This window comes from Alnus glutinosa, chromosome 1 (genome assembly GCF_958979055.1).
Source record: "Alnus glutinosa chromosome 1, dhAlnGlut1.1, whole genome shotgun sequence".
NCBI classification, from domain to species: domain Eukaryota; kingdom Viridiplantae; phylum Streptophyta; class Magnoliopsida; order Fagales; family Betulaceae; genus Alnus; species Alnus glutinosa.
In genome coordinates this window covers 45650678-45674065 of record NC_084886.1, presented here as the reverse complement: position 1 = coordinate 45674065, position 23388 = coordinate 45650678, and the positions used below count along the sequence as shown (strand labels likewise).

Sequence of the window (23388 nt, the reverse complement as noted above, 5' to 3'; positions counted from 1 at the left end):
CATTGACAGCTACATCTAAATACAAAGACAGAAATTTTTTATTTATCATCCCCCAATAGGGTGAAAAGCATAATACATCACAAAGGGCAGATAACAATTTTCATTACATCATAAGGAGGAGGTTGCATAGCACAGTTTGCAAACAAAGGAAGCCTGAAAAACTAGGGCTTGGTGAAACAAAAAAAACAACCCTCCGTGAGGAAGAGGTTGTCATGGCAGAATTTGTATATAAACCTACTGCCACGGCCAAAGCCCCAGAAACCACAAGGCACCAAAAATTTCAAACTGCCACAGCCAACCATCACAATAAACTGGATCCAGGAACATAACCTGCCCTTTGAGGAAAACAGAGAGACCCAACCATCACGTGCAGAACACAAGTTCAAAAACGTGAAAGACTCGGTAAAAGACAATGGACAGACTCACAACTGGGAAGGGGAGAGAGAATAGCCCTAGCACATACATGCAAGATGGCTAGGCTAAAAACACCAGGTGCTGACACCCAGCAATACAAAAACCATGACCACTCGTAAGAAACCATAGATTCAGGACTCGGTAACTACGTTCTCAGGGAAATACAGAATACATAGCACATTAGAAACAAAAAAAAAAAAAAAAATATTCCTTGATATTACCCTGTACAACCATGAGTAGCATTACATTTTTCATTTCTACAATAACCTAAACAATCACAAAATTACATAACCATGATAGAAGTACAAATATAATAAATTTAAAACTATTTAAAGGTCATGATCATGGAATTGATGACATTGATCAAAAAATGAATATTTGTTAGCTCAACACCAGCTTGTGTGAGCAAGGTACTTTGATGGTTGAGAATGTTATAGACTTGAAATAAGATGGGTTGCACATGCACTGCAATTGCTGGGTCTGTTGGAATTATTGCTTTGGCCACGACAGTCATCCAAGAAAGTTTTTGGGATGGGTTGTTATTGATATCACAAGCTAAATGCCACAGAAGGTTGAGCAGTACTCCTTGGCTTAGAGGGAGAGGAACTACAGACAATATCCATCCTATATCAACCTGAAAAGAAAGTTTTCGTTGCATTAGTCACATGTGTATCTTAAATGAACACTTCAAATGTCAAAAAAAGAGTTGCTATTATTCTTTCTCAAAAAAAAAAAAAAAAACAAAACAAAAACAAAAACAAAATTCACCTGTGAACATAACCAAGACACAATGGACAAATCACATCTTGAAAGGGCTATGTGGAAAGCCCGTTCAAAATTGTGCTCACATACCAATCTTGATAATTCCATTGTTGGATCAACGGACACCCCAACCTAATACACAAATGAGACAACCCAATGTTTGAAAAGATTTTAAAAATGACATCAAGTAAATCGTCATATTTGTCCACATATTTATGAAAATACCTGAGTACGAACTAAATGATTGTGTTGATCATCAATTACTGAAGGCAGTGGAGTTTGACTTTTATTCGCTTGATGTTGCTTTGCCTTTGAAGTCTACAATTAAAAAATGGTTAGGTTCATGTGTTTCAAACAAAACGCAAGATAATTATGGGGAAAAAATTGAATGAACCTGTTTTTTGCTTCTACTTGTTTTGGCATTGTTGTCGCTTGATGGCTCATTTGTTACTTGTAACTTCTTCTTCGTCACTTGTTCAACTATTGGCATCATTCTTCTAATCGGTGGTCTCCCTTTACGTTTAACTTTAACCGGACTAAGCAAATTAGTACTTTGCAATGTCGAAGCTTCATCACAACTTTGAACAACCTCATTACAACTAGAAGATGCGACTGAAATACGACTTAATTTACGGCATTCCTCTTTTAAAACATCAACTCCTTTCATCACCGTAGTGTAAATGTGCTTGCTTTTTCCGAGCGATGCTAATTCATTTAAATTCTTGGACAAGCTGTCATATCTTTCGTCATCAGAATTACCACCAAAATTGTCATAACTACTCTTCAACAATGTGTATAGACGCTTTAGATCCTTCCTCCATCTCGTAAGAAAGAATCTTGGTGACAACGTCAAAACCTTTTTTGACAATAGCACAGAAATAGCATGCCTACACAAGATACCTCTTGTTTCAAACAATGCACAAGTACACTTCACTTCTACCTCTTCTTCATCTTCTTCATTGTAATACACACAATGTGATACGTCTTTCATGTTTCTATTAATGACAAAACTTTCAATCACCTGATAGGTAGAAATTGCACCTTCATTTGTAAGACAAGAGTTATTACAACCCACAACTTTCATAAACTCCCCCTGAACTTCTTTGAACTTTGCATTGGTGTATACATCTTGAAATTTCTCCTCTAAAGGATAGGGGGTTAAACATGGAATCATGCGGTTCCAAGAATCGAAATCAGCTTTTTTCTCTTTCTCAACCATTTTCCTCAAAGCATTATCAAATTGATCAACAAATTCCTTCAGTGTGGTCTGTGAGTGCACATAACCATCAAAAAACGCATTCATACTTTCACTACGCTGTGTAGTATTCATTCCAGCCCAAAATGTATCTTTCATATATGTGGGCACCCAAAAAGTCCGCTCATTATATAACCCATTCAGCCATGCATTGTCCTGAAGTTCATAAGTCTCAAGTAGATTTTTCCAATTTTCTTCGAATTCATCACAACTTTGAGAATCATACAAACAAACATTAAGGGCACTCTTGATGCCATTGAATTGAGCATGTGCTGCAAACTTTTCTGGCAGTTTTCTCATAATGTGCCACAAACAATATCTATGTCGAGTTTTCTCTGCGAAAACTATAGCAATTGCATTTTTCATTGCCCTATCTTGATCTGTTATAATTGCACTTGGAGCTTTGCCATTCATGCACTCTAACCAAGTGCTAAACAACCAAACAAATGTTTCAGTATTCTCATTTGATATTAGTCCTGCCCCCAATAGTATTGACTGACCATGATGATTCACACCTACAAACGGAGCAAATGGCATGTCATATCTATTGGTCAAGTATGTCGTATCAAACGTAATGACATCCCCAAAGAATTCATACGCTGCCCTACTTCGTGCGTCAGCCCAAAACACATTACGCAACCTACAATCATCATCGACATCCATCACATAATAGAACCCATCATTCTGCTTTTGCATTCTACTGAAATAATCACGAAGTGCCTGAGCACCTCCTTTGCCAAGACGAAGCTCTCTTGCCTTTTCAATATAATTCCTACAATCTTTTTCTCCAAAAGTAAGCTGCTCATACCCCCCTTTTTCAACTACTAAAGAATTAAAATTCTTATTCGTACGTATTCCGGCTCTATCATTTAACTCAAGCCTTCTTTTCACCGCAGCATCTATATTCTTATAACATCTAAAAAACCTTGTTTTTTCTGGGCTTAAACAATGATTATGCTCCACCACAACATTACTCAAAAACCACTTTCCATCAGCACTCAATGTCGCACAAATCCTGGCTTTACACTGCGTTCTAATTATTTTTGGAACTGCCTTTGTACAATCATCTTTGCCTTTATTTGGTTTGCCTTGGCGAATACATGCAAGGGTTATGTACCTACGACTTCCATCTTTCCCCTTTTTTCCAGTTCTTTTTACCACACCAAAACCAACTTGCTGACCATACTTCCTATAATATTCTTCCACTTCTTCCAACGAATCAAACATCATTAATTCTTTAGGTTCTTCAACTTTATCATTCAAATCTATCATCTTGTATTGTGGCTCATTATCCTCCTTATCATCCAACTCTAAATCACATATAAAACAAGATAAAAAATAAAATAAAAATCAAATCAATAATACAAAGTTCAGATAATTAATACAAAAGTTAAAAGTCTAACCAAATTCAGGTCCATCTTCGTCGATTGAATCGTTGTCATTTGGAATATGTGTACATAGATATTCAACTTCGTCCTCATTCTCCAAGCGTGAGCTTGAAAACTCCATTTAAGAGAACAGAATGTGGCCTTGAATTACCAATACAATAATAATAAGATAATATAATATGCCTGGGTATGTCTATTAAAATGAAATAATGTTTTTTCTAGGAAGAACATTGCAATGAAATATGGTGTACAATGTTATAATTTTATCTAATTTTAGCATTAAACAAAATTACAAAAACATTTAGATTTAAGAGAAAATGCAGTGTCACAAAATTACTAGAGCATTTTCTCTCTACCTTGAACTGAATTTCAAAACTGAATTTCAAAAAAAAAAAAAAAAAAAACTAACAGTTCTGCGCTTCAAGGAGCAGGAAAAGTCCAAGGTCCTGCGCTTGAAGTGCAAGAGTTTTCCTGCACTGAGCTTCACTGAGCTTCAATCTCAAAACAGAGCAACGAAAAAAAAAACCCAGAAAAAAACAAAAACAAAAACAAAAAAAAACAAGCAAAGCAAAACAAAACAAAACTTTAGAAAAATCTAACCTTTGTTCCGTTGGATTTAGTTCCGTCTCAGTCGCCGGTGAAGAACGTCGGACAGCTGGCTGGAGAGAGAGATAGAGAGAAAGATGAAGATGCAGAACTTTAAAAAAAGCTTAACTGTATCATCAAGTGAACGGATCATCTCTTCCTATGAAAAAAAAAAAAAAAAAAAAACTAACAGTTCTGCACTTCAAGGAGCAGGAAAACAGAAAAAAAAAAAAAAAAAAAAAAAAAAAAAAAAAAAACTAACAGTTCTGCGCTTCAAGGAGCAGGAAAACAGAAAAAAAAGTTTTGTTTTCCTGCACTGAGCTACACTGAGCTTCAAGCTCAAAACAGAGCAACGAAAAAAAAACCCAGAAAAAAACAAAAACAAAAAAAAAACAAACAAAGCAAAACAAAACTTTAGAAAAATCTAACCTTTGTTCCGTTGGATCTAGTTCCGTCTCAGTCGCCGGTGGAGATGGCGCCGGTGAAGAACGTCGGACAGCTGGCTGGAGAGAGAGATAGAGAGAAAGATGAAGATGCAGAACTTAAAAAAAAACCAGAAAAAAAAAAAAACTAAACCAAACTTTAGAAAAATCTAACCTTCGTTCGGTCGGATCTAGTTCCGTCTCAGTCGCCGGTGAAGAACGTCGGACGGCCGGCTGGAGAGAGAGAAAGAGAAAGAGAAAGATGAAGATGCGTTGGGAGGGGAAATCGTCGGACGGCCGGCTGGAGAGAGAAAGAAAAAGATGAAGATGCGTTGGGAGGGGAAATTAAATTTCCCCTCCAAACTCGTTTTTCATTCAAAAGACAGAAAAAAATAAAAAACAAATAAAAATGAAAAGCCACGTAGGACTGGTGGGATGCGGGTGGGATAGCAGTGTACAAGGTAGCATATCTCAAAAATAAAAAACAAATAAAAATGAAAAGCCACGTAGGACTGGTGGGATGCGGGTGGGATAGCAGTGTACAAGGTAGCATATCTCAATGGCAAATTGTGTGGAAAAGACGGAGGATTTTGGCAGGTTGCCCTTTAGGCTTGTGCATCAGTTATCTGTGCTACCTCTGTCCATTGTTGTGTACGTGTTGAACACTTGTTGATCCACCTTGGCGTATGTGACTCGTGTCGATCCTAACGGTAAATCAGTGACACAGCTTGATGATGTAAGTGTGCATGTAGATCAGAGTAAGTAAAGCCTTTTCTTGTTGGCTTCAGATAGCTCAGTGGCATGTACCTTGTGAATCTGTGATCACGTGGGTAGGGTTTATTGTCATTGTAGTACTGCAGCCTCGTCACTTGTGCCCTTGTCCCTAGACAATATTCATGAATCTTTTCCCTAGACAACCTCTCAAGAAATTTTATTCCAAACGAACGATAATGAAAACAAGAAGTCCAAAAAGCATGCCTTTTTTGCCCGCTATACAATAATAGATATGTTATTTCTACGTCAATTCGGTGTACACTCAATGTATTTGACAACATGAAACCCACATTACATGTGATGTTGATCCGAGCCATCATGTTGTTTTAATTCGAGTTGAAGTGGAGGTTGATCGCTATATATATGAACTGTCGTTGTGACGATCGATCGATCTTTACTTGATCTCCAACTGAAGCTCTTTGTGATTCTTTAGATGATTTTTGATGAATGGAAGCTAGGTCGACTAGAGCATTAGAATAATGTTGGAAGAATAAATTCTTCTTTTTTTTGTATGTCCTCTCAAATATTATGTAATTTTTAAAATGACATTTAAATTTAAGATGATCATTGATGATACTAAGCCAACATGGCTAAGCTTGAACAAGCCGACAAGCTTTAATTTGTATTTTCTAGTTTTATCCGAAAGCTAGAAATGGGTTATAAAGTTTGGTCCAATAATTTATTGGCACAAAGGTGAAGAAAAGAACCATCATAGATGCTGAACTGCCCGTGTAAGGTCCATTCAATTGAACACTTGTTTTATATATATAAATTATTTTTTCCATCGAATTTAATTATATCATAAGATTTTTTAAACGATTATCTATCAAGGGTCAAAACAGATCTCTCATTAAAAATGGAGAGAGCTCACCATACGAGCTTACTCCATTCAAACGTCGTCACAGTAATTTTCTTCTTTTTTGTTTTCCCCATTCTTTTTCGTTGCCCTTTTGGTTGTTACCAAATGGGTAAATTACACTTTTCTCCTATAAAACTACCACTCATGTCTCACTTATTCTCTAAACTTCAACTAATTACTTTTTGAAAGTTGCGGTCTTAATTTGCCCCCTCCGTCTCAATCAGCCGTAAAGTTAGATGGTTTTGATTTTGAAAACCGACACAATGGGTTTTTTTTTTTTTAAACAAAATTCCAATTCTTGAAATAAAAAAAAAAAAAAGACCAAAACATCAATAACGAGGGAGAATACGTTCCATACTTACGATATTATAGATGATTGGTGAAATTTCTTCCAATCATATAGAATTTATGACATAAGTTACAACTACTTGTCTTAGACCATGAGCTGCTGAATCTGCCTCTCACTACACATGAATTTCACGAGAGGATCGAAAAGAGCATAATTCAGTCTTGAAACTATCAATGAAGTGTCCATACCTGTTTAGAGCTTGGATATTTAAATTGATCTCGTTGACAACCGGCAAAGCCTCTCCTTCTAGAATGATATCAAAAATTTCAATTTCCTTATAAACATATCAGCATTAAGAGCTGTCCACGCGTCGGTCATTGTAGGATCAATGCTAATGAATTGGGTAATACTCCGAGCAGCCAAGACAAACCCCTCGCCATCTCGAGCAATAGTTTCAAAACCAACACGTTCCTCCTTTTTGTCAATTGCTGCATCCTGATTGTTCCTTATGGGGGGGCTTTTCACAGCACTGACTGGATAACAGTTGAGAGCTCGTGATCCTTCGTACCCATAGTATTCTCCGACATAAGGGGTATTTGACAATGGGGTGGATAAGTTTTTTTTTTTAAGATCCTTTTTTTCACATAAAAGAACAATATTTTTTTAATCCAACTTATTTGTCATTTTTCGTCAACAAAGCTGGCTTTGAAAGGGATAAGGTTTTGGCCGACTCTGAATACACATGTATTCCGTTTCTCAATCCACTGAAAATGTAAGGCATCTGATCACTGTGCCCCTTTGCCGCTGCATACCCCTCTGTATTTCCACGTGGCAAATTAAATCTTCCCAAATATAATCACCAGTCATTGAGTTGAAGCCTCCTCTTTTGACTAATATTAGTCCACTAGGCCCTCAACAAGTCATGGTGTACAGGCACAGAGAGAGACAGAGAGAGAGAGCTAGGTTGAACATAGATGGTGAGGGAATGGACGAAGGAAGTGGCACGAGGGGATGGAGGCATCGGCGGCAACGGTGAAAGCTTAAGCAGTGCAGTTTTCATCTTCTGGGGTGCGTTGGTGATGCTTTCTCTTGTTTCAGCAATCATCTTTTCCTGTGGAGATGGCGCATCCAAAGACAAAACCTCAGCAACCCACACCGACGGTTATGGTGCGGCTTGTGCTGCCGGATGTGGTGGAGCCTGCGGTGGTTGAATTCGCTCATTCTCAACGTACACCCGAGCTAGCTAGGCAGGCACAAGAATGGAATGGGATCGGATTTACAAGTATTGCTTCCCTTTTGTCTGTAACGTCTCTTAGAAAGCAATCCGTCCGGTGGCTAGAATTTAATGTAACGTACAGTACTTGAAATTAATTTTCTCAGTTTCTTGAATATTGAATGCCTTGTCTTGCAATATAGCACTTTCTATACAAATATGCAAAAACTTGCATGAGATTTCAATGAGAAGACCCTTATCTTCTTTCATTATTTCAAGTGGTTAAGAGTTTGCCACATTTGCGCAAATTGTTCCCATATTTTTACGTCAAATTATTCTCTTAAATATCATACCTCACCTTTTTTGCCATCCCCATCCATCCCGAAATTGTCTTTTAGCACTGTGCCGTGACAACGATGGCTTCTTTTCAAGGCATCATATCCTGTATTTACGTACTGAGAAACTTCCCTAAATTTGCCTAAACCATCGTAAAAATTGAAGTGACTCCACTGGTACCACACTGGGTCCAAAGGTGAAAATGAAACCATCCAAAAGCCAAATCCCAAGATTTCAATCCCCAACCGGCTTAGGATCTTGTGATCTTCTCCGGTTCAAATTAGAACTAGAGAAGAGTCGGTTTTGTTAAAAAAAAAAAAGGGCAAAATTGTTAAATCATCTTTTTTAAAGAACCGGCTCCTCACCCGTAGTGGGATCAATGGAAATGAGTCTCACACGCGGCTTTGAAAATTTCTTCAATTCTAGAAATCCATTTTCAAAGACTAGAATTATGTATGCAACGTACCGTATAATTTGATTCACAATATAGCTGCCTATATTTCCTTTCTAGGCTGCCATATGTCCGGTTTAGGATTTGATAATGGGGAGTTTGGTGTATCCTGAATTTGGCATCACATCAAATTGATCAACGATTCGGATTAACAAAAAGGGATTCACTGATGCAGTTTTTACCAAAGACCACCACCATATCTCCGAGCAATTTTTACTTTGTCCGGCGGATCAGTATAAGTCTGGGCACCAAAGAGAACACATACTGATTTTTATTTTTATTTTTTTATTTTTTAAACTTGTCAAATCTACAGGATGCTTTGGCATTCTTGCCCATAAATTAGTATGACAGAAAAGCAGGAAAGATCAATGAAATCTACATATCCTTAAGAATTCAAGAAGATATGCGAAGCACATGGTAAGATTAGTACCTGGATAGAGTAGAGGGTGCTACAGCCTACGGACCATCTCACATATGTGCACATGCCATTATGAGGGCGGCATAGACTGAGATCATCCAAGTTGGACAAGGATCATATTATCTATTTCATGGTTAATTTGAAGTTTTTGCATCTAATGGTATACATGATTTTAATGTCGGCATGTCTTTTAAATTTTTTGAATAATATGACATCACATACATCGTTAAATGTATCAACTTTAAATTATAACCATGAAATGAATACTCTCCATTTCATTTGAAATAGAGAAGATAATATTCTATCCAAGTTGGAACAACCAATTAATGTCGCATCGTTGCTAAATTGCTAATGAATTTGAAAGAATAACAACCATTAATGGTCAGCCCGTGTTGATAAGCTAAATGTAGATACATGTGAGTCACAACAACCGTTAATGGTAAGCCCGTGCCTTTCAACTAAAATGGCCCCTAAAAAAAAATGTCATGCAATACCTTGGCTTCCGGATTTCCTTCGAGAGGTGGGTGTTCGTGGTGACAACTACGGGGATTAAGGGTTTGGTGACCCATCTATTTGGAAGTGTGGTTCTTTTTTTGGAGGTGATTCATGATGGTATGTCAGTCCTGGGGTTCAAATTTGATTGTTGATGGGTTCTCTGAATAAGAAAATTGATATTTTGAGAGAGTTGAGCTAATTGAGTTTCAAGGGAGGTAAATCGTTGCTCAAAGAGAGTGGTTATCGAAGTCACTGGAGGTGGAAAAGAGAAGGGTTGTTGGTTGATTTGGAAAATTTATTGGAGATTTGTTTGGGAATCAATATAAGAGTTTCTCAAACCAGTCAATTCAAAGTTTAGTGACTGGCGCAGCAGAAGTTTTGGAGTCGGCCACCTAAAAAGCTCCCTATCTAGTTATAGGCATGAGGCCTTTTGTCGTGAGGAATCGAAATTCATGAAATAAAAAAGTTCGGTTTCCACAGACGACGCCAGCTATTGGTACAGTGGCCGCATCTCGCTCATCAAAGGGAGGATATGCAAGAGAGAAGGCAAGTTAGAGGGTTCACCGGGGTAGATTCGGAGAGACCACTCTAACGCTCAAGTCAATTTAGCAGAGTGAGAAAAATTTGGCAAAGTAATGATAAGGCTAATTAGACTTGAGTAAATACCTCCTGTTCTATTTATAAGCTCCCAACCTTCATTTTTATGATCTTAGAGACTCCCACTACTAATTTGTTACGGAAGTGGAAATTTCTTCTTCAAGTTTGTTAGGGGAACACATGGTGTGACCAAACTGTTTGCTGAGCTGGCGGAGTGAAAAATCAGTTGTTGGGTGTAATATCTTTGGCAAGCCCTCCCTTAGTTGTGGGTCGTCAAGCCTTTTGGCTACTTCCGTGGGTGACCTACCAGGAAAATGCTGGTAACTAAGCCTTCCAATAGTCTCCTAATTCCCTTTAACGATTCGTGAAAATTTCTTTTGTAGGCATGTTGTTAACCAGGCCCTCACTCCAATTTAGATCATTCATTGAATCAGAAATATATCAGAAGAAAATCCCAGGTCATTCTTCTCATCCTGATATGTTCAGTAGAGGACAATTTTTGGATGAATATGTTCACTAGAGGACAATGTATTGGATATATACATTTTTTTCTCTCTGACGCTGAAGTTATGGTCTGACTCATCTATTTATGTGCGTATATAAATTGTAAGCATACCGTGCACAGATATAATCATCCTTTTCAACATCGAAGCTCATTCGTGCCTGAAAGTTGTAGTCAAGAGTAAAAGATTTAAATTCCAAGATTTTTCCTTATTTCAGTGGAAGATATATCCATGCGGAATCTCTCTGCTGGAATTGGTATAAACATGTCTCTTAACTCCTCTGGAATGTCAAAATCTTCAAGAACCTGCAGAAGCGTTATACAATGGCATTCATACATCACGGAAATCATACTGATTAGAAATGAGCAGGAGCCTTAACGAGCTTTTAATTTGGGAGACATACCTTGAAAGCACCATCTACATTACGACCACCCACAAGGAAAGTGCATCCTGTATTTTTACATCCAATGAGTATCTCCATCATCTTCTTATAGTCCCCATCATAGTATTTGGGCTGAAAAGGCAATAGATATGTTTCATAAAAATCAGCTAAACTATCATGCAATGTGATGCTTCAACCTTCACCATATATTGGCATCAAATACCATGAAACAAAAGCTAAACATAAACTTCTTTCAAAAACTAAAGCTCAAGAGTTTGATGTTTTTTTATTTTTCTAAACCGCCTTCACTGTATGTTTTGGGGATTTAGGTGCAAGTGTTTTTTGCAATGGTAAAGCCATACCCATTAGAGGGGTTGCAGCTTTGAGCCTGAGGATCTTGTTTTCAGAAAAGAGACGCCTATCCTTTTTAGGCTGGTGGCTAACCATCACATTAATACGAAATGGAAAATACAAAATAAATGGGATTTGGCTGATACAGTAGCATTTCTATTTGCAACAGTGAACGTCTAAATCAGTGAGTTGTAAAGCATCTGAGTGAAAGAAATGTACATGAAACAACTGAGCTCTGTATACAACATAAGACAAACAAATTAAGCTTGAACAATCATAAGGAAACTCGTGCGTACATGTACAATGTCATTGCACACCATTTTCTTTTTTTCTCTCTTTTTCCCAAAAAATTTGTAAGTTGATTTGCTTACACCATGTTTGCCAGTTTTTAATTGAAGAGAATGGAAGGCATGAGACATATTCATAAAGAAAAGAAAATAGGGTAAAGTCTTGTTTGAGTGTTCATGATGACAAGTTGAGGAAACTGATCATCCATTATTTGGTTGATAAGAGAAAAGGGAAGGAAATATTATATTTTTTATTTTTACGTTATTATGTTGTAAGGATAATTTTTTTTACCAAAGAAATTTTCCTCACAAATTCACTCCTTCCCTACTTAAAAAACTCACAAACAAGAGAAAAGTATTAATCCCTACATTATTTTCCATTTCTTTCCATCCAAATCCCTTCCCCCCATATGCACGTTTAAGGTAATTATTCTTTCACTTTGTAATCTTAAAGGCATTAACTGTCATTGATAACCTTAAGTAGAGTTGGTGTTTATTGTCAGTTTTGAGATGACGATCTTTCAAGTATGCTGGTCAAATTTTTATCATCCTATTGTTCGACCTGTTCTTAAAATTTATCAGGCTTTAAATGCTTCTTCCTTCTCCTCCTTATAAGTGAGATTTTTCTGGTTTTGTTATTATGTTACCTTATGTAATTGAAAAGATTAGTCTTCGAATTCATAAAGCAGTAATTGTCTTTTAAATTTTTAAAATGATTATATTAGTAAAAGTTGGATGCTCATTAAATCAATTCAAGGAAAATCACGATTGTTTAAAATTCTTTATTTCTTCTATTTTTTGCACCCAAGATGAGTTCAGATTCTGGGTAGGTTGTTTTCTTGGCCTTCCTCTACTCAAAACCCTAGTCTACCTCTAAATGCATGCAAACAGATTGAGAACACAGTGCAGACCAATAGATAATTTATAATGTCCAGCAGAATATATATCACAGCCTAGTTTTGAGAATAAAAGATTCAGAGAGGGTTCCCAGGTGCCAAATATATGTGAGTAATTAATTGCAACATTGACATCTATTCAAAAACTAAACACCAGAAATAGATTTCATGGTAAAAAGATTCAAGAAGATGCAGGTTTCTAGAAAATCATAGCTTCATGGATATGCCAGAGAACATGCTTCAATGACATACACTTTACTTTCATTAAAATTGAAAATGATGATGATGATGATATGAACAATATTATATGTAAGGCATGTCAGTTCAAAATTATCTTACATTAATTAGCCTCACTGCTGTATCAGCACCAATTACAAAACAACTGCCTGGAAAAAGTTCAGCTTTCTTATAAAAATAAGGCTGATTGGAGATAATTACTGTCTTCCCTGTATTCAAAGAGACCAATCATTAATACAAATGTCCAGATTATATATCATATAACAAGCTGCTATCCTCCACTATAAATCAGATTAAAATGATAAACGTTTCCCTTGTTAACCACACAAGTACTAACACAAGCTTGAACCACAGAGCATATCACAAAGCTAAATCTTGGAAAACCTTAAAAGTTTATGAATGAAAAGAAAGAGTGCAAATGTATTCCCATAAGACTCATAGGCCAAAACGTAGACCCTTTATCAGTGACACCTGTATTTTTTACAAAGGAGACCTTTCACCATCCTAGTTGTTTATTAATACAATTTACAGAGGCAATGTCTTCAGGGTGCCTGTTGGTTCTACATTGCACTAATGCAAACAGAAGATGAAGGGCAGGCTAGATCCTATTTTCTACAGTTACAGGGCATCAAAAGTCACACATAGACAATCACAGATAAACTAGCTTTGAGTGACATTAACACAATTTTAGCAGTAATTGCAAAAAAGGAAAAGAAAACGAAAAAATTAGAGTGGCATATAGCCAACTACATGGTAATTCTTTGGTTGGTTCTTCTCTTTTCCAGATTGCCCCTCACCCAGGTAATATTATTTACCCAAAACTTAAGCAATGTCCAAACACCATAGATCAGCATCAACTATGAAGGAATTTGAAACCCATAAAACAATGTAGAGACTCAACCTCACCAACTTTTTCAAATTGCTTGACACGATCTTTAACTTCTGATACTGATAGTGGAGGTTTGTCTGCATTAACTGCTGATATTTCGAAGCACGGATACCCGTCACCACAAATGCTGCATAAACAAGAGTAAAATTGATGAGAAGTGTTTCATATAAATTCCCATTGGCATTGGTGACATAGACAGTATGCAGGTCCACATAAATGCTTAATCTCGGAAGCAATGTATTGAAGGTCTTCTGTTATGAGAAAATCCAACTTCATTCAAAATAAATTTATGTACCACATTCCAATTTTGATTTTGCATAGATCAACTAATTTTGCATAACTTTTCTAAGAGGTTTCTTATACACCTGCCCGATATTTAATCATTATATTAAAGTGAAAGATCAATAAAAAAAAAATAAAAATAAAAAAAAAAAGAAGGTTTTTAGCCAATTCAAGTAGTTGAGAGATACGACTTGCTTCAGTTTCTGAATTTGTTGCCTAAGGTTAAACTTTGTCCTTATTTTTCATTTTTCTTTTTATTTTTTTGCACAAGCCTGTATTCCTAAATGATGACAGCTCTATGAGATGATTCAAAAGTGAGTCAAACATTTAAGAATCACAGCTTTTAAAATATAGTTAATGTACCTAGCAGCAACTTCCAAGAGCTTGAGGTGACCATCATGTAATGGATTAAAAGAACCAGAGAGAATTATCTTCCTTTCAGCACTTGACATATCTGTGCCTACAAAATATTTCCTATATGATTGAGAGAGAGGAAAAAATGTACAGTGCTAATTGAGGTTGATATGAACCAAAGGTCAATACCACTTGAAAATGGATAAATCTTAAAGCATATTTGCCCATTTATAAGTTGCTCTAATTCTTGATCTTCATTGAATTGCTTTCCACATCCATCAGATACTTCGGATTCTGTCAAGCCTGAATCAAATGTTGCTGGAACCATGCATGCATTTGCAATTTCCTGTAACCAAAAAAATAAGAGGCTAATTAAAATGCTAGAGGAAGTGGGTGACAACATAAGAAACAGATTTGAAGTATTAGATCAAGAAAGTCGTGTTTGGCAACAACTTTCAAATCTAACAAAGGGAACACATTCTTTTGCCAGATAATCCTTCTCTACTTATTATGAGATCACAAGAATTCTTAACAGAGAATAGCATTTTCATTTAAGGAAATAGAGGCAATTAGCTCTTCTAAAAAGTTACATTCATCTTTAACATTTAACATGTACCTGAAGTAAAAGATGACTTGAAACCCTGTCTTCTTGCTCTCTTGTTCGCAAACCCTACATTAGTCAAGTAACAGGACATAAATACATTTTGCAGTGCTTACTATTAAACAAAGCCAAGAGGATGAGACTCCACTTTTGGCTATCCTGGATGCTAGCGTTAGGGAAGAGGAGTTTCATCAGGAAGCTATGGTTGCGCGCCAAAAGACTAAAGGTATAAGGGACATGTTAAATTTGAAAAGCTCCATCAATTCTGGCGATGATTATGCTTCCTCCCGGCATCGGAAAGGCAAGGCTCACGTGATGTAGTGTTTGAGTGCCTTGTGGGTCTTAGGTCTTTTGGGTTTTTGGGGTTTTAGTGTCTTGCAGGTTTGTTGGGTCTCTTCCCTTTTGGGATGGTTTGGTTGTTCTCTTGTATACTTCATGTGTGCTTAAGGGCTCCTTTACGCTTTTTTAATAAAATTTATTACTAATTCAAAAAAAAAAAACTACCTTTGACAGTGTAACTGTAGATACCCAAAGCCGGTCAGATGTCCTTGTTGACAAGTAAAACCTGCAAATGATGATGAAACAAAAAGCTGAGCAGAGCCAAGTTGAAAAGAAAATAAATGCCGAATCAGGACGAAACCTCGCAAAAGAACATGTTACTGACTACAAGATCCAGAATTTTCTACACATGAATAACAGTCGTTCACTAACTTGAGCTTAAACTGCAATCTACAGTTGAGAGGATCCTGGTCAGTGCTAAAACATTGGGCTGATACGCGACAAAAAAGAGGAACACCAACTATATTCATTTGACTACTTTGTAAATAGAAAGTGGGAAGCGTTCTATGAAAGGCATAATGTATATCATATAGCTAGATGGAGATCCTTTAAAAAAAAAATTTTTAAAAAAAAAATAGTAATAAAAAAGGTATGACAAAATATTCATATCAATCCGTTGGACGCAATTAAAAGTCACGGTCCATTCCTTAGTTCGATGCTTTGATGAGCAGGTGATAAAGGATGTTAAGGTTGATTTTATAGTTTGTGGAAACTATGTTTGAATTTTTTCCTTGGTACTCTTTAATTTTGCCTCCCTAGCCCAATTGACTGAGACTATGTTTGAATCTCTTGGTTGAAATTCATGAACTTGGCTCTAATTGAGAACATAACGAATGAAATAACTTCATATACAATGATCTGTGATTCCATGACAAAATAAGAAGTAGGTCTCTCGAGCCTTTCTTAAAGAATAAGTACCAAGAGGTATTGTTCAAACGCACTTCAGGAATTCCCACTTCACTGTATCATACGCCTTTATCAGGTCCCTTAGCAATCCCCTTAGTTGAGGCCGATAGGGTAGGCTATGGGTGGCGCCCTTGTTTATTGAAATGAGTCTGGGGGAATTATATAAGGAGGAAATCAATCTATTTCTTTTCTTTTGCCTTAGAGGTAATACTATTTTGTGTCATCACAAGGCAATAGATAAATTATAAGTGAAGACCATTCTCTTGTTGGCCAGAGTTCTAAGATGTTACTAAAAGTCTGAATCCATGAATGCATTAGGTTACCAATTTGTTTCAAGAACAAGAAATGTAGCTCTATTACTATAAAGACAAAGCTTACTCATAAAATGAAATGTGTGTGCATGTGCGTCCATGAAAAGTATCATGTTGATACTGAAAATTTGATAAATACCTGTGGTCCCCACGTTTAGGGTGTGTGCTAGCCAAAGAACCAGTAAAACCCACACCAAGAACTGGAGAACCTATTGAATGGACAAATAGCAGCCGCATAAGGTCACTGTAAAATTTGGATTTCAAAAATGTATCTATTATACCAAATAAGCTTGTACTCAAGAGTTGAGTATACACAAATACTTCCATACTACTAGCAAGGTTGTTAAACAATTAAAATTAAACTGATAGTGTCACTGTATAGCTTGCAAGCGATTCTGGCAGTATTCACAGTTCAGCCAATGAATTTTAAATGGGGAAAAATGAATAAGATATATACTAAAGTATGTGGAAGTAACATGGGCGCACAGATTGTTAAATTTGAGAATTTAAGTCGTAACAGTAATCCAGTATAAAGATTATGTGAAAGTAAATCAAAGTACTTCAGGTACAGGTATTGTCGAAATCTCCTAATTATAAAAACACATTGGCTTGAAACAAAAACAAAATTCCAAGACTTTCAAACTTTTGCACAACTGAGATCATTAATCAATACTTGTACAATAATAATCAATCGGTGTTCTGGTTGCAGCATCATGTATTCCAGATCATATAACGAATCATTACAATTTTTAATTTTTTTTTTGAATAAGTAGAAAATTAATATTAACAAAAAAAATAGTATTGTACAAACACCGACAAAACCAATTAAACCACAAACAAAACAGAGGAAACCTCTGTAAACTCATCTACCAACTAACAACCTGATTAAACCAAAACATTAACATCAATGTTCCAGTTCAAACACAAACTAATATATTCCAGATTCTTCTTAAAACTTCTCTTCCCCGAAACTCTATACCGGACTTCCCAGATGATAGATTTCAATATATGTTCTTCAGTTTTGATCTGTCCTCCATGCCGAATAGCATTACGAGCCTTCCAAATTTCATAAACGGTGGCACTTAGCACCAACCGACAAAGAACCCCTCTCATGGCCTTCGTCTTCCAACTTCGACACCCTTCCTCAAGAATATCCTCCCAATCATTTGGAGGATTTGGTATATTACACCGTTCCATACAAATTCGCCATAAGCGAGAACAAAACCCACAACCAAAAAATAGGTGATTTCTACTCTCTGTACCATTCCGACAAAATACACAAGCAGTGTCGCCCTTATACCCCCATGCAAGCATTCGATCTCCAGTTGTAAGTCTATTCTTAAACACCAACCAAAGAATAAAAGCCTGCTTATGGATGGAGTAAGAGTGCCAAACCAAAGGCCACCAGTTGACACAGCTTCTCTTAATTCGGAAGTGGTTCCATGTATCTGCACTAACATAAACACCAGAACGGGAGATGGTCCAAACAGGAGAATCAACAATACCCAAGTGCACTTCTAGAAGTTTTTGAATTTCTACAAGATCTTCAGAGCGAGCCGGTCTCCAGCACCATATACCATCCTTCAAGACAGAACTTAATTTGGCCTCCAAATTGCTACAAGAATCATACACAATTCTGAAGCCAAACTTCTCCACTAAGGCACCAAAAGGATGCCAGTTATCCATCCATAAATGGATATTTTCTCCAGTACCCACCTCAAATCGGATCAAACCTCTAGCCAAATGTCGAAATTTGAGGAGCTTTCTCCAGCACCATGAACCATTTTGAGGGGTAGAAACATTCCAGAAACTCTTCCCCTTCAACAAATAGGCTTGCACCCAAGCCACCCACAAAGAGCCAGACCGAGCAAACATCACCCATATATGTCTCATAATTGCTGAGGTGTTCCAGGACTCCAAGTCTTTCAATCCCAAACCTCCCTCCTTCTTAGGAAAACAAACATCATTCCAAGCCACTTTTGCCTTTGCATTATCCTTAACCCCACCATTCCAAAGAAACCGGTTAAAAACTTGGCTTATATCCTTGAGAACCTTCTTAGGAAGGATAAAGATACTCGACCAGTATACTTGGAGACTGAAAAGCATAGAGGACAGTAACTGCAACCGATTTGGAAGTCCAAGAGTTAATCCTGCCTGTACTTCTATCAACAAGAGCCTTACAATCCCCAGCTGATAACTTTGAGGAAATCAGAGGGATCCCAAGATATCTGACCGGGAGAAGACCTTCCTTCATCTGCAGATCTTCAAGCAAGAGTGCCCTCATTCCATCAGAAACTCCAGCACAGAACAGTGAACTTTTAGAGGGGTTTGCCTTCAAACCTGAAATCTGTTCAAACTCCAGCAGTGTATTCTTAATGACAGCAATAGATGACAAATTAGCTTCCGAAAAAATGAGTAAGTCATCCGCAAAACAAAGGTGAGTAAGCCTTAACTTAGAGCACCTAGGATGATACTTGAACCCCTCCCTTGTACTAGTGTGATCTTCCAGAACTCTAGGAAAAACTTCCATGGCAATTACAAACAAGTAAGGGGATAAAGGATCCCCCTGCCTTAACCCTTTTGCACCCCTAAAAAAACCCACCAAAGAACCATTTAAAGAAATGGAGAACCGGGGAGAAGTAATACAAACCTCAATCCATTTAATGAATTTTGAAGGGAAACCAAAACAGGATAGGCAATGAAGGATAAAATCCCAATCCACCGAGTCATATGCCTTCATTAAATCAACTTTCATAGTGCACCGAGGTTGCCCTTCCTTCCGATGATAGTTCTTGACTAATTCTTGAGCCAACAAAATGTTTTCTGAGATGCTTCTTCCAGGAATGAAAGCTGATTGATTTCTGCCCACTACATAATCCAACACAGGAAGGATGCGGTTAGATAAAAATTTTGTAATGCATTTGTAAATTACATTACAACAAGCAATCGGCCTAAAGTCCCCCATAGTTGCAGCATTTGTCTTCTTAGGGACTAGGGTAAGAATGGTAGCATTTACTTCCTTAAGAAGCTTCCCATAAACAAAAAAATCCTGAATTGCTTCCACCACATCAGCCCCCACCATAGACCAAGATGCTTTAAAAAAATCAGCAGTATAACCATCTGGCCCAGGAGCTTTATTGGACTTCATACTGAACATAGTATCCCTTATCTCTTCTGCCGTAACAGCCTTTATCAAGAGATTAACATGCTCCTCTGGAATAGCTAGGCGAATCAAACCACTGACCCTAGTAGCAAGATCAGGAGTGAAAACTGTAGACTTAGAGCCTAACAACTTCCTATTAAAATCTTCAGCCAGACCTTTAAGATGATCAACATCCTCAACTTTATTCCCCTGCTCATCATACAGGAAAGAAATATAATTTCTAGCCTGCCTCCCCTTAAGCATCCGATGAAAAAAAGCAGTATTTTGATCTCCTAATTGTAGCCACTGCACTCGAGTTTTCTGCCTAAGGAATGCCTCTTCAGCCTTTGTTATAGAAACATAGGCATGAAGACACTACCTTTCTCTAAGCAGGCTACCAGCACTCCCCCGAGTATCCAGGACAGAATCATTACAATTTTACTTGCTGAATTTCTTCTTTTCCCCTTTTCACAAACCACACAATTAATCAGAGTCGGACGCAGACTGAAGTTCTTCATCAACACAATAAGGACTACAAAAATTGACAAGCTACAACTATTAGCAGCAGAGCATAACAATGCAGAAATAAGCTCTACGTAGCAATGCAGTAGCTGCTCTCTTGCATTCAAAATTTGAACAATCTTATAGCGTCCTATTACCATATAGAACTTTTAGTTGTTGGAGCAATGCACAAAATGGGCAACAAGTCAAGCACAGTATTGACTCAAACTCAAGGACCAAATTGAACACCGATTAGTATAACTATCATTTCTTTCAGAAAAGTAAAAATATTATTGAAAAACATTACTGGTTCGGGTTCCTTATGTCAAAATTCAAATAATGCTTCACCTGGGGTAGAGAGCTTGAGCGCCCGATTATAAGCCGACAAAGCCATTTCCTCTGCGGTTTGTCGTCCACAAAGCTGGGCCGGAATCTACAACAACATTTGCAAACGGAAACTAACAATTCAAAACGTCGTAATTCTGAATGAGAAATCCAATATTAAAAATCCGGAAATAACAAACAATTATAAGAACCTTGCCGAGTAATTGGATCATGGACATTCTAGAATAAGGGACCACGGCTTCAAGGACCGTCTTTGAAGCTCCAGGCACCGATAGTAGCCACCCTAGAGCCTAACCACATATTATTTTAATCAGTTAATTAAAAGCCGTCCATGCCATTCATGTAGCATAACCTAGAGAGAGAGAGAGAGAGGGACCTGAGAGGCTCCACCGGAGAGATAGAGAACGGCCTGAGTGGGACTTGAGTGGATGGCTTCCACGACACCTCGGATGCAAGCGTCCGTCATTATCGTCTCGTCCTTGTTCTGTGATCAAACTTTGTTCGTCCTGCTGGATTGATTGGCTCAATTGGCTGAGAGTCTGAGACCGTTCAACGTCGTCGTTCGATTCCTTTGAGAAGCTCTCACAACTAAACGAGCGCCACTTCAACGCACGGTTTTCTAGCGGGACAGCCAGATGGCCTATTCGCATTGGACACCCATAAAATAGCATATGACTTTTTTTTTTGCTTTTTTTTTTTTTTTTGTTCTTTTCCTCCAAAATTGGCCTACCCATAAACCCACCCAGTGTAGGCAAAGTATTGTGCAGGCCCAAGACCATGTTTACTAGGCCCATATCATCCTCCCTCGGTAACAAGCAATATTGTTACATGGATCGTAAATTCTTAGAATATTTTGTGATATATATTTACTCAAATTTCAATCATTATCATATTTTGCAGTATTTTAAAAGTGATAGATGTTAATATTAAAAAAAATCTCAATTATTTAATTTAAAAATAATAATTAAATTTTTTTAAAAAAAATATAAATAAAATATGCTAAAAATTAGTATTTTAAAACTATACTAATGACACTGTTTTTGTACCCTTTTACCCGTTTATTTTCTTTTACTTATTTTGCTTTTACTGTACTGAATCATTTGCAATATTCCTCCGTCCAGCTAATGACAAACAAATGGTAAGTTAACAGCCTCACCTTTTTCTTGTTCGTCGTCTTCTTTTTTTGTTTTCTTTGATGGTCCGTCCCTAACACCCTTTCTTATTCTCTCCAGGACACAGATTCTCCCTTGACCCTTCTTTCCAAAAATAGGGTCATGTGCACCGACTCATCCGCGATGTGCGGATAAACTGTCCAAGCAACCCCTCTTTTTGCTACGAAGCCCCTCTAATTATATGAATCAATTCATTTTATGGGTAAACTTTTATTTTATTGCATTTATTTGTGTATATAGTGTGACCTTATTTAAAAATTTAAATGATGTACTAACCTGTTTGCTGTGTGGCCTAATCTAAATCTGGACCATAAAATCTAGAAAGTACGTTATGAATTTGGAATTTATATTTGTGAGTTTTTATATTCATCGGAGGTGGTTGGTCACTCTAACCGAACCTTTAAGAGTAGTTGCACCACTACCCCATGAGCTATCGGGGATTTTCACGACTACTCCTGACGTGCGATCTGGTAGCCGCGACTATATCTCTTCAAGTTATCCCGTCAACTCCCGTGTGGTAATTGGGGTGACGCTGACCAAAAGATTATAGGGTAATTTTTTTTATCTGATTTGACAATGTCACATCATAAAATAAAAGAGAGAATAAAATGAAAATATAAGTAGTATTACTCTTAAATTAATCATATATAAGCCCAACTCAACTCAAATTTGAGTGTATTTTACTATATATTTGTCTTTCAAGATTGTTTTTAGACCGAGTTATATATGTTCATAGGGTGTAATGTGATCCCAATAATTGCCGCAATGCATGACCTTAAGCGGGAAGCACGTACAGTTACAAGAATAAATAATAATAACAATAATAATAAGTATTGAATGATGCTATGGATATTCACAATTTTACTATAATTAATTCTACAATTCTTTACAATTAAATTCACGTTAGTCACAAAACTTTAACCCTTTCTTCCGCGCGCATTATCGTTTTGTACATCCTACCCCCACAGCCTGCCTCCTCTGTTGCTGCTGTCTCCGCACTTGTACGATAGTATTGACAACCTCGTTTCCTCCTATTCCTTAGTGTTAGAGTAACTCGCATGACTATCCCCACAAAAACTCAGAGTCTGACTATAACTCTCTGTAAAAAGAGACATACAATTGGTCGAAAGGATAATTTGTCCACCCCAACAATCATTTTGGGGGTGATATGGCTAACATGGAATGAGTGTTGATGTGAATTGCAATATCCATTTAATAGTTGATGTGATAAAGCTCACGGAGATTATTACGCCTGTTTGTAAAAGAGATGTAGCAAAATTGGCAGCACTCCAAACATTTTCAAAAGTATTATGAATATATCTTAGTTTCTTAGAAATTTCGAAAACGTCAAACAAAATTACGTATGCAGATAGTAAAACGTGACATACCTTAAAGCAAACATAGAAAAACCGCAGCCACTTACGCCATGGCCCTTAATGAGCCCATAAATAGTAGTTGCATGGAACAAATAACATCATAATCTATTTTCGTTGTGTATGGAAGCATTTTCACTTTGTTTTATTTTATTTTCTTTGTACATTTAAAGAATGGCAAAGACCCTTTTTTGTAATCTCTATTTTCGGATCCTAGTTTGAATTTTTTTTTTTTTTTTTTTAAAAAAAAAACCATTAT

The 23388-nt window shown here is 37.0% G+C and overlaps 2 protein-coding genes across 8 annotated transcripts; both read right to left on the bottom strand.

Moving 5' to 3' along the window:
• Positions 1–16: 16 nt before the first annotated feature.
• Positions 17–5175, bottom strand: LOC133852654 (protein FAR1-RELATED SEQUENCE 5-like). Of its 7 annotated transcripts, none has more exons than XM_062289428.1 (8): positions 5002–5175; positions 4834–4907; positions 4420–4478; positions 3835–3960; positions 1571–3741; positions 1402–1494; positions 1183–1308; positions 17–1048 (listed from the first exon to the last, which is right to left on the bottom strand). In XM_062289428.1, exons 4-8 carry the CDS (start codon positions 3938–3940, stop codon positions 740–742), a joined length of 2805 nt encoding a protein of 934 aa, XP_062145412.1. In that variant the 5' UTR covers positions 3941–3960; positions 4420–4478; positions 4834–4907; positions 5002–5175; the 3' UTR covers positions 17–739. The 7 variants fall into 7 exon arrangements, 4 of the variants coding, with proteins under 4 accessions (XP_062145412.1, XP_062145405.1, XP_062145425.1 ...); XM_062289421.1 differs by having other exon boundaries at positions 4420–4474; XM_062289441.1 differs by having other exon boundaries at positions 4834–4903.
• A 5486-nt stretch (positions 5176–10661) lies between these two features.
• LOC133852643 (uncharacterized) lies at positions 10662–21181 on the bottom strand. Its single transcript, XM_062289413.1, has 12 exons — positions 20961–21181; positions 20776–20874; positions 20588–20672; positions 16736–16805; positions 15545–15605; positions 15056–15109; positions 14629–14785; positions 14449–14545; positions 13821–13930; positions 13017–13123; positions 11165–11275; positions 10662–11066 (listed from the first exon to the last, which is right to left on the bottom strand). Exons 1-12 carry the CDS (start codon positions 21048–21050, stop codon positions 10950–10952), a joined length of 1158 nt encoding a protein of 385 aa, XP_062145397.1. The 5' UTR covers positions 21051–21181; the 3' UTR covers positions 10662–10949.
• Positions 21182–23388: the final 2207 nt, after the last annotated feature.

Coding starts and splice junctions, on each gene's coding strand:
- LOC133852654 (XM_062289428.1), bottom strand. CDS start 3,940: ATGGAGTTTTCAAGCTCACGCTTGGAGAATGAGGACGAAGTTGAATAT. Junction 1,309..1,401: donor ATCATTTAGTTCGTACTCAG/GTATTTTCATAA, acceptor TTTGTGTATTAG/GTTGGGGTGTCCGTTGATCC. Junction 1,049..1,182: donor TGTCTTGGTTATGTTCACAG/GTGAATTTTGTT, acceptor CTTTCTTTTCAG/GTTGATATAGGATGGATATT.
- LOC133852643 (XM_062289413.1), bottom strand. CDS start 21,050: ATGACGGACGCTTGCATCCGAGGTGTCGTGGAAGCCATCCACTCAAGT. Junction 20,673..20,775: donor TGATCCAATTACTCGGCAAG/GTTCTTATAATT, acceptor ATGTTGTTGTAG/ATTCCGGCCCAGCTTTGTGG. Junction 11,067..11,164: donor ATGTAGATGGTGCTTTCAAG/GTATGTCTCCCA, acceptor ACGCTTCTGCAG/GTTCTTGAAGATTTTGACAT.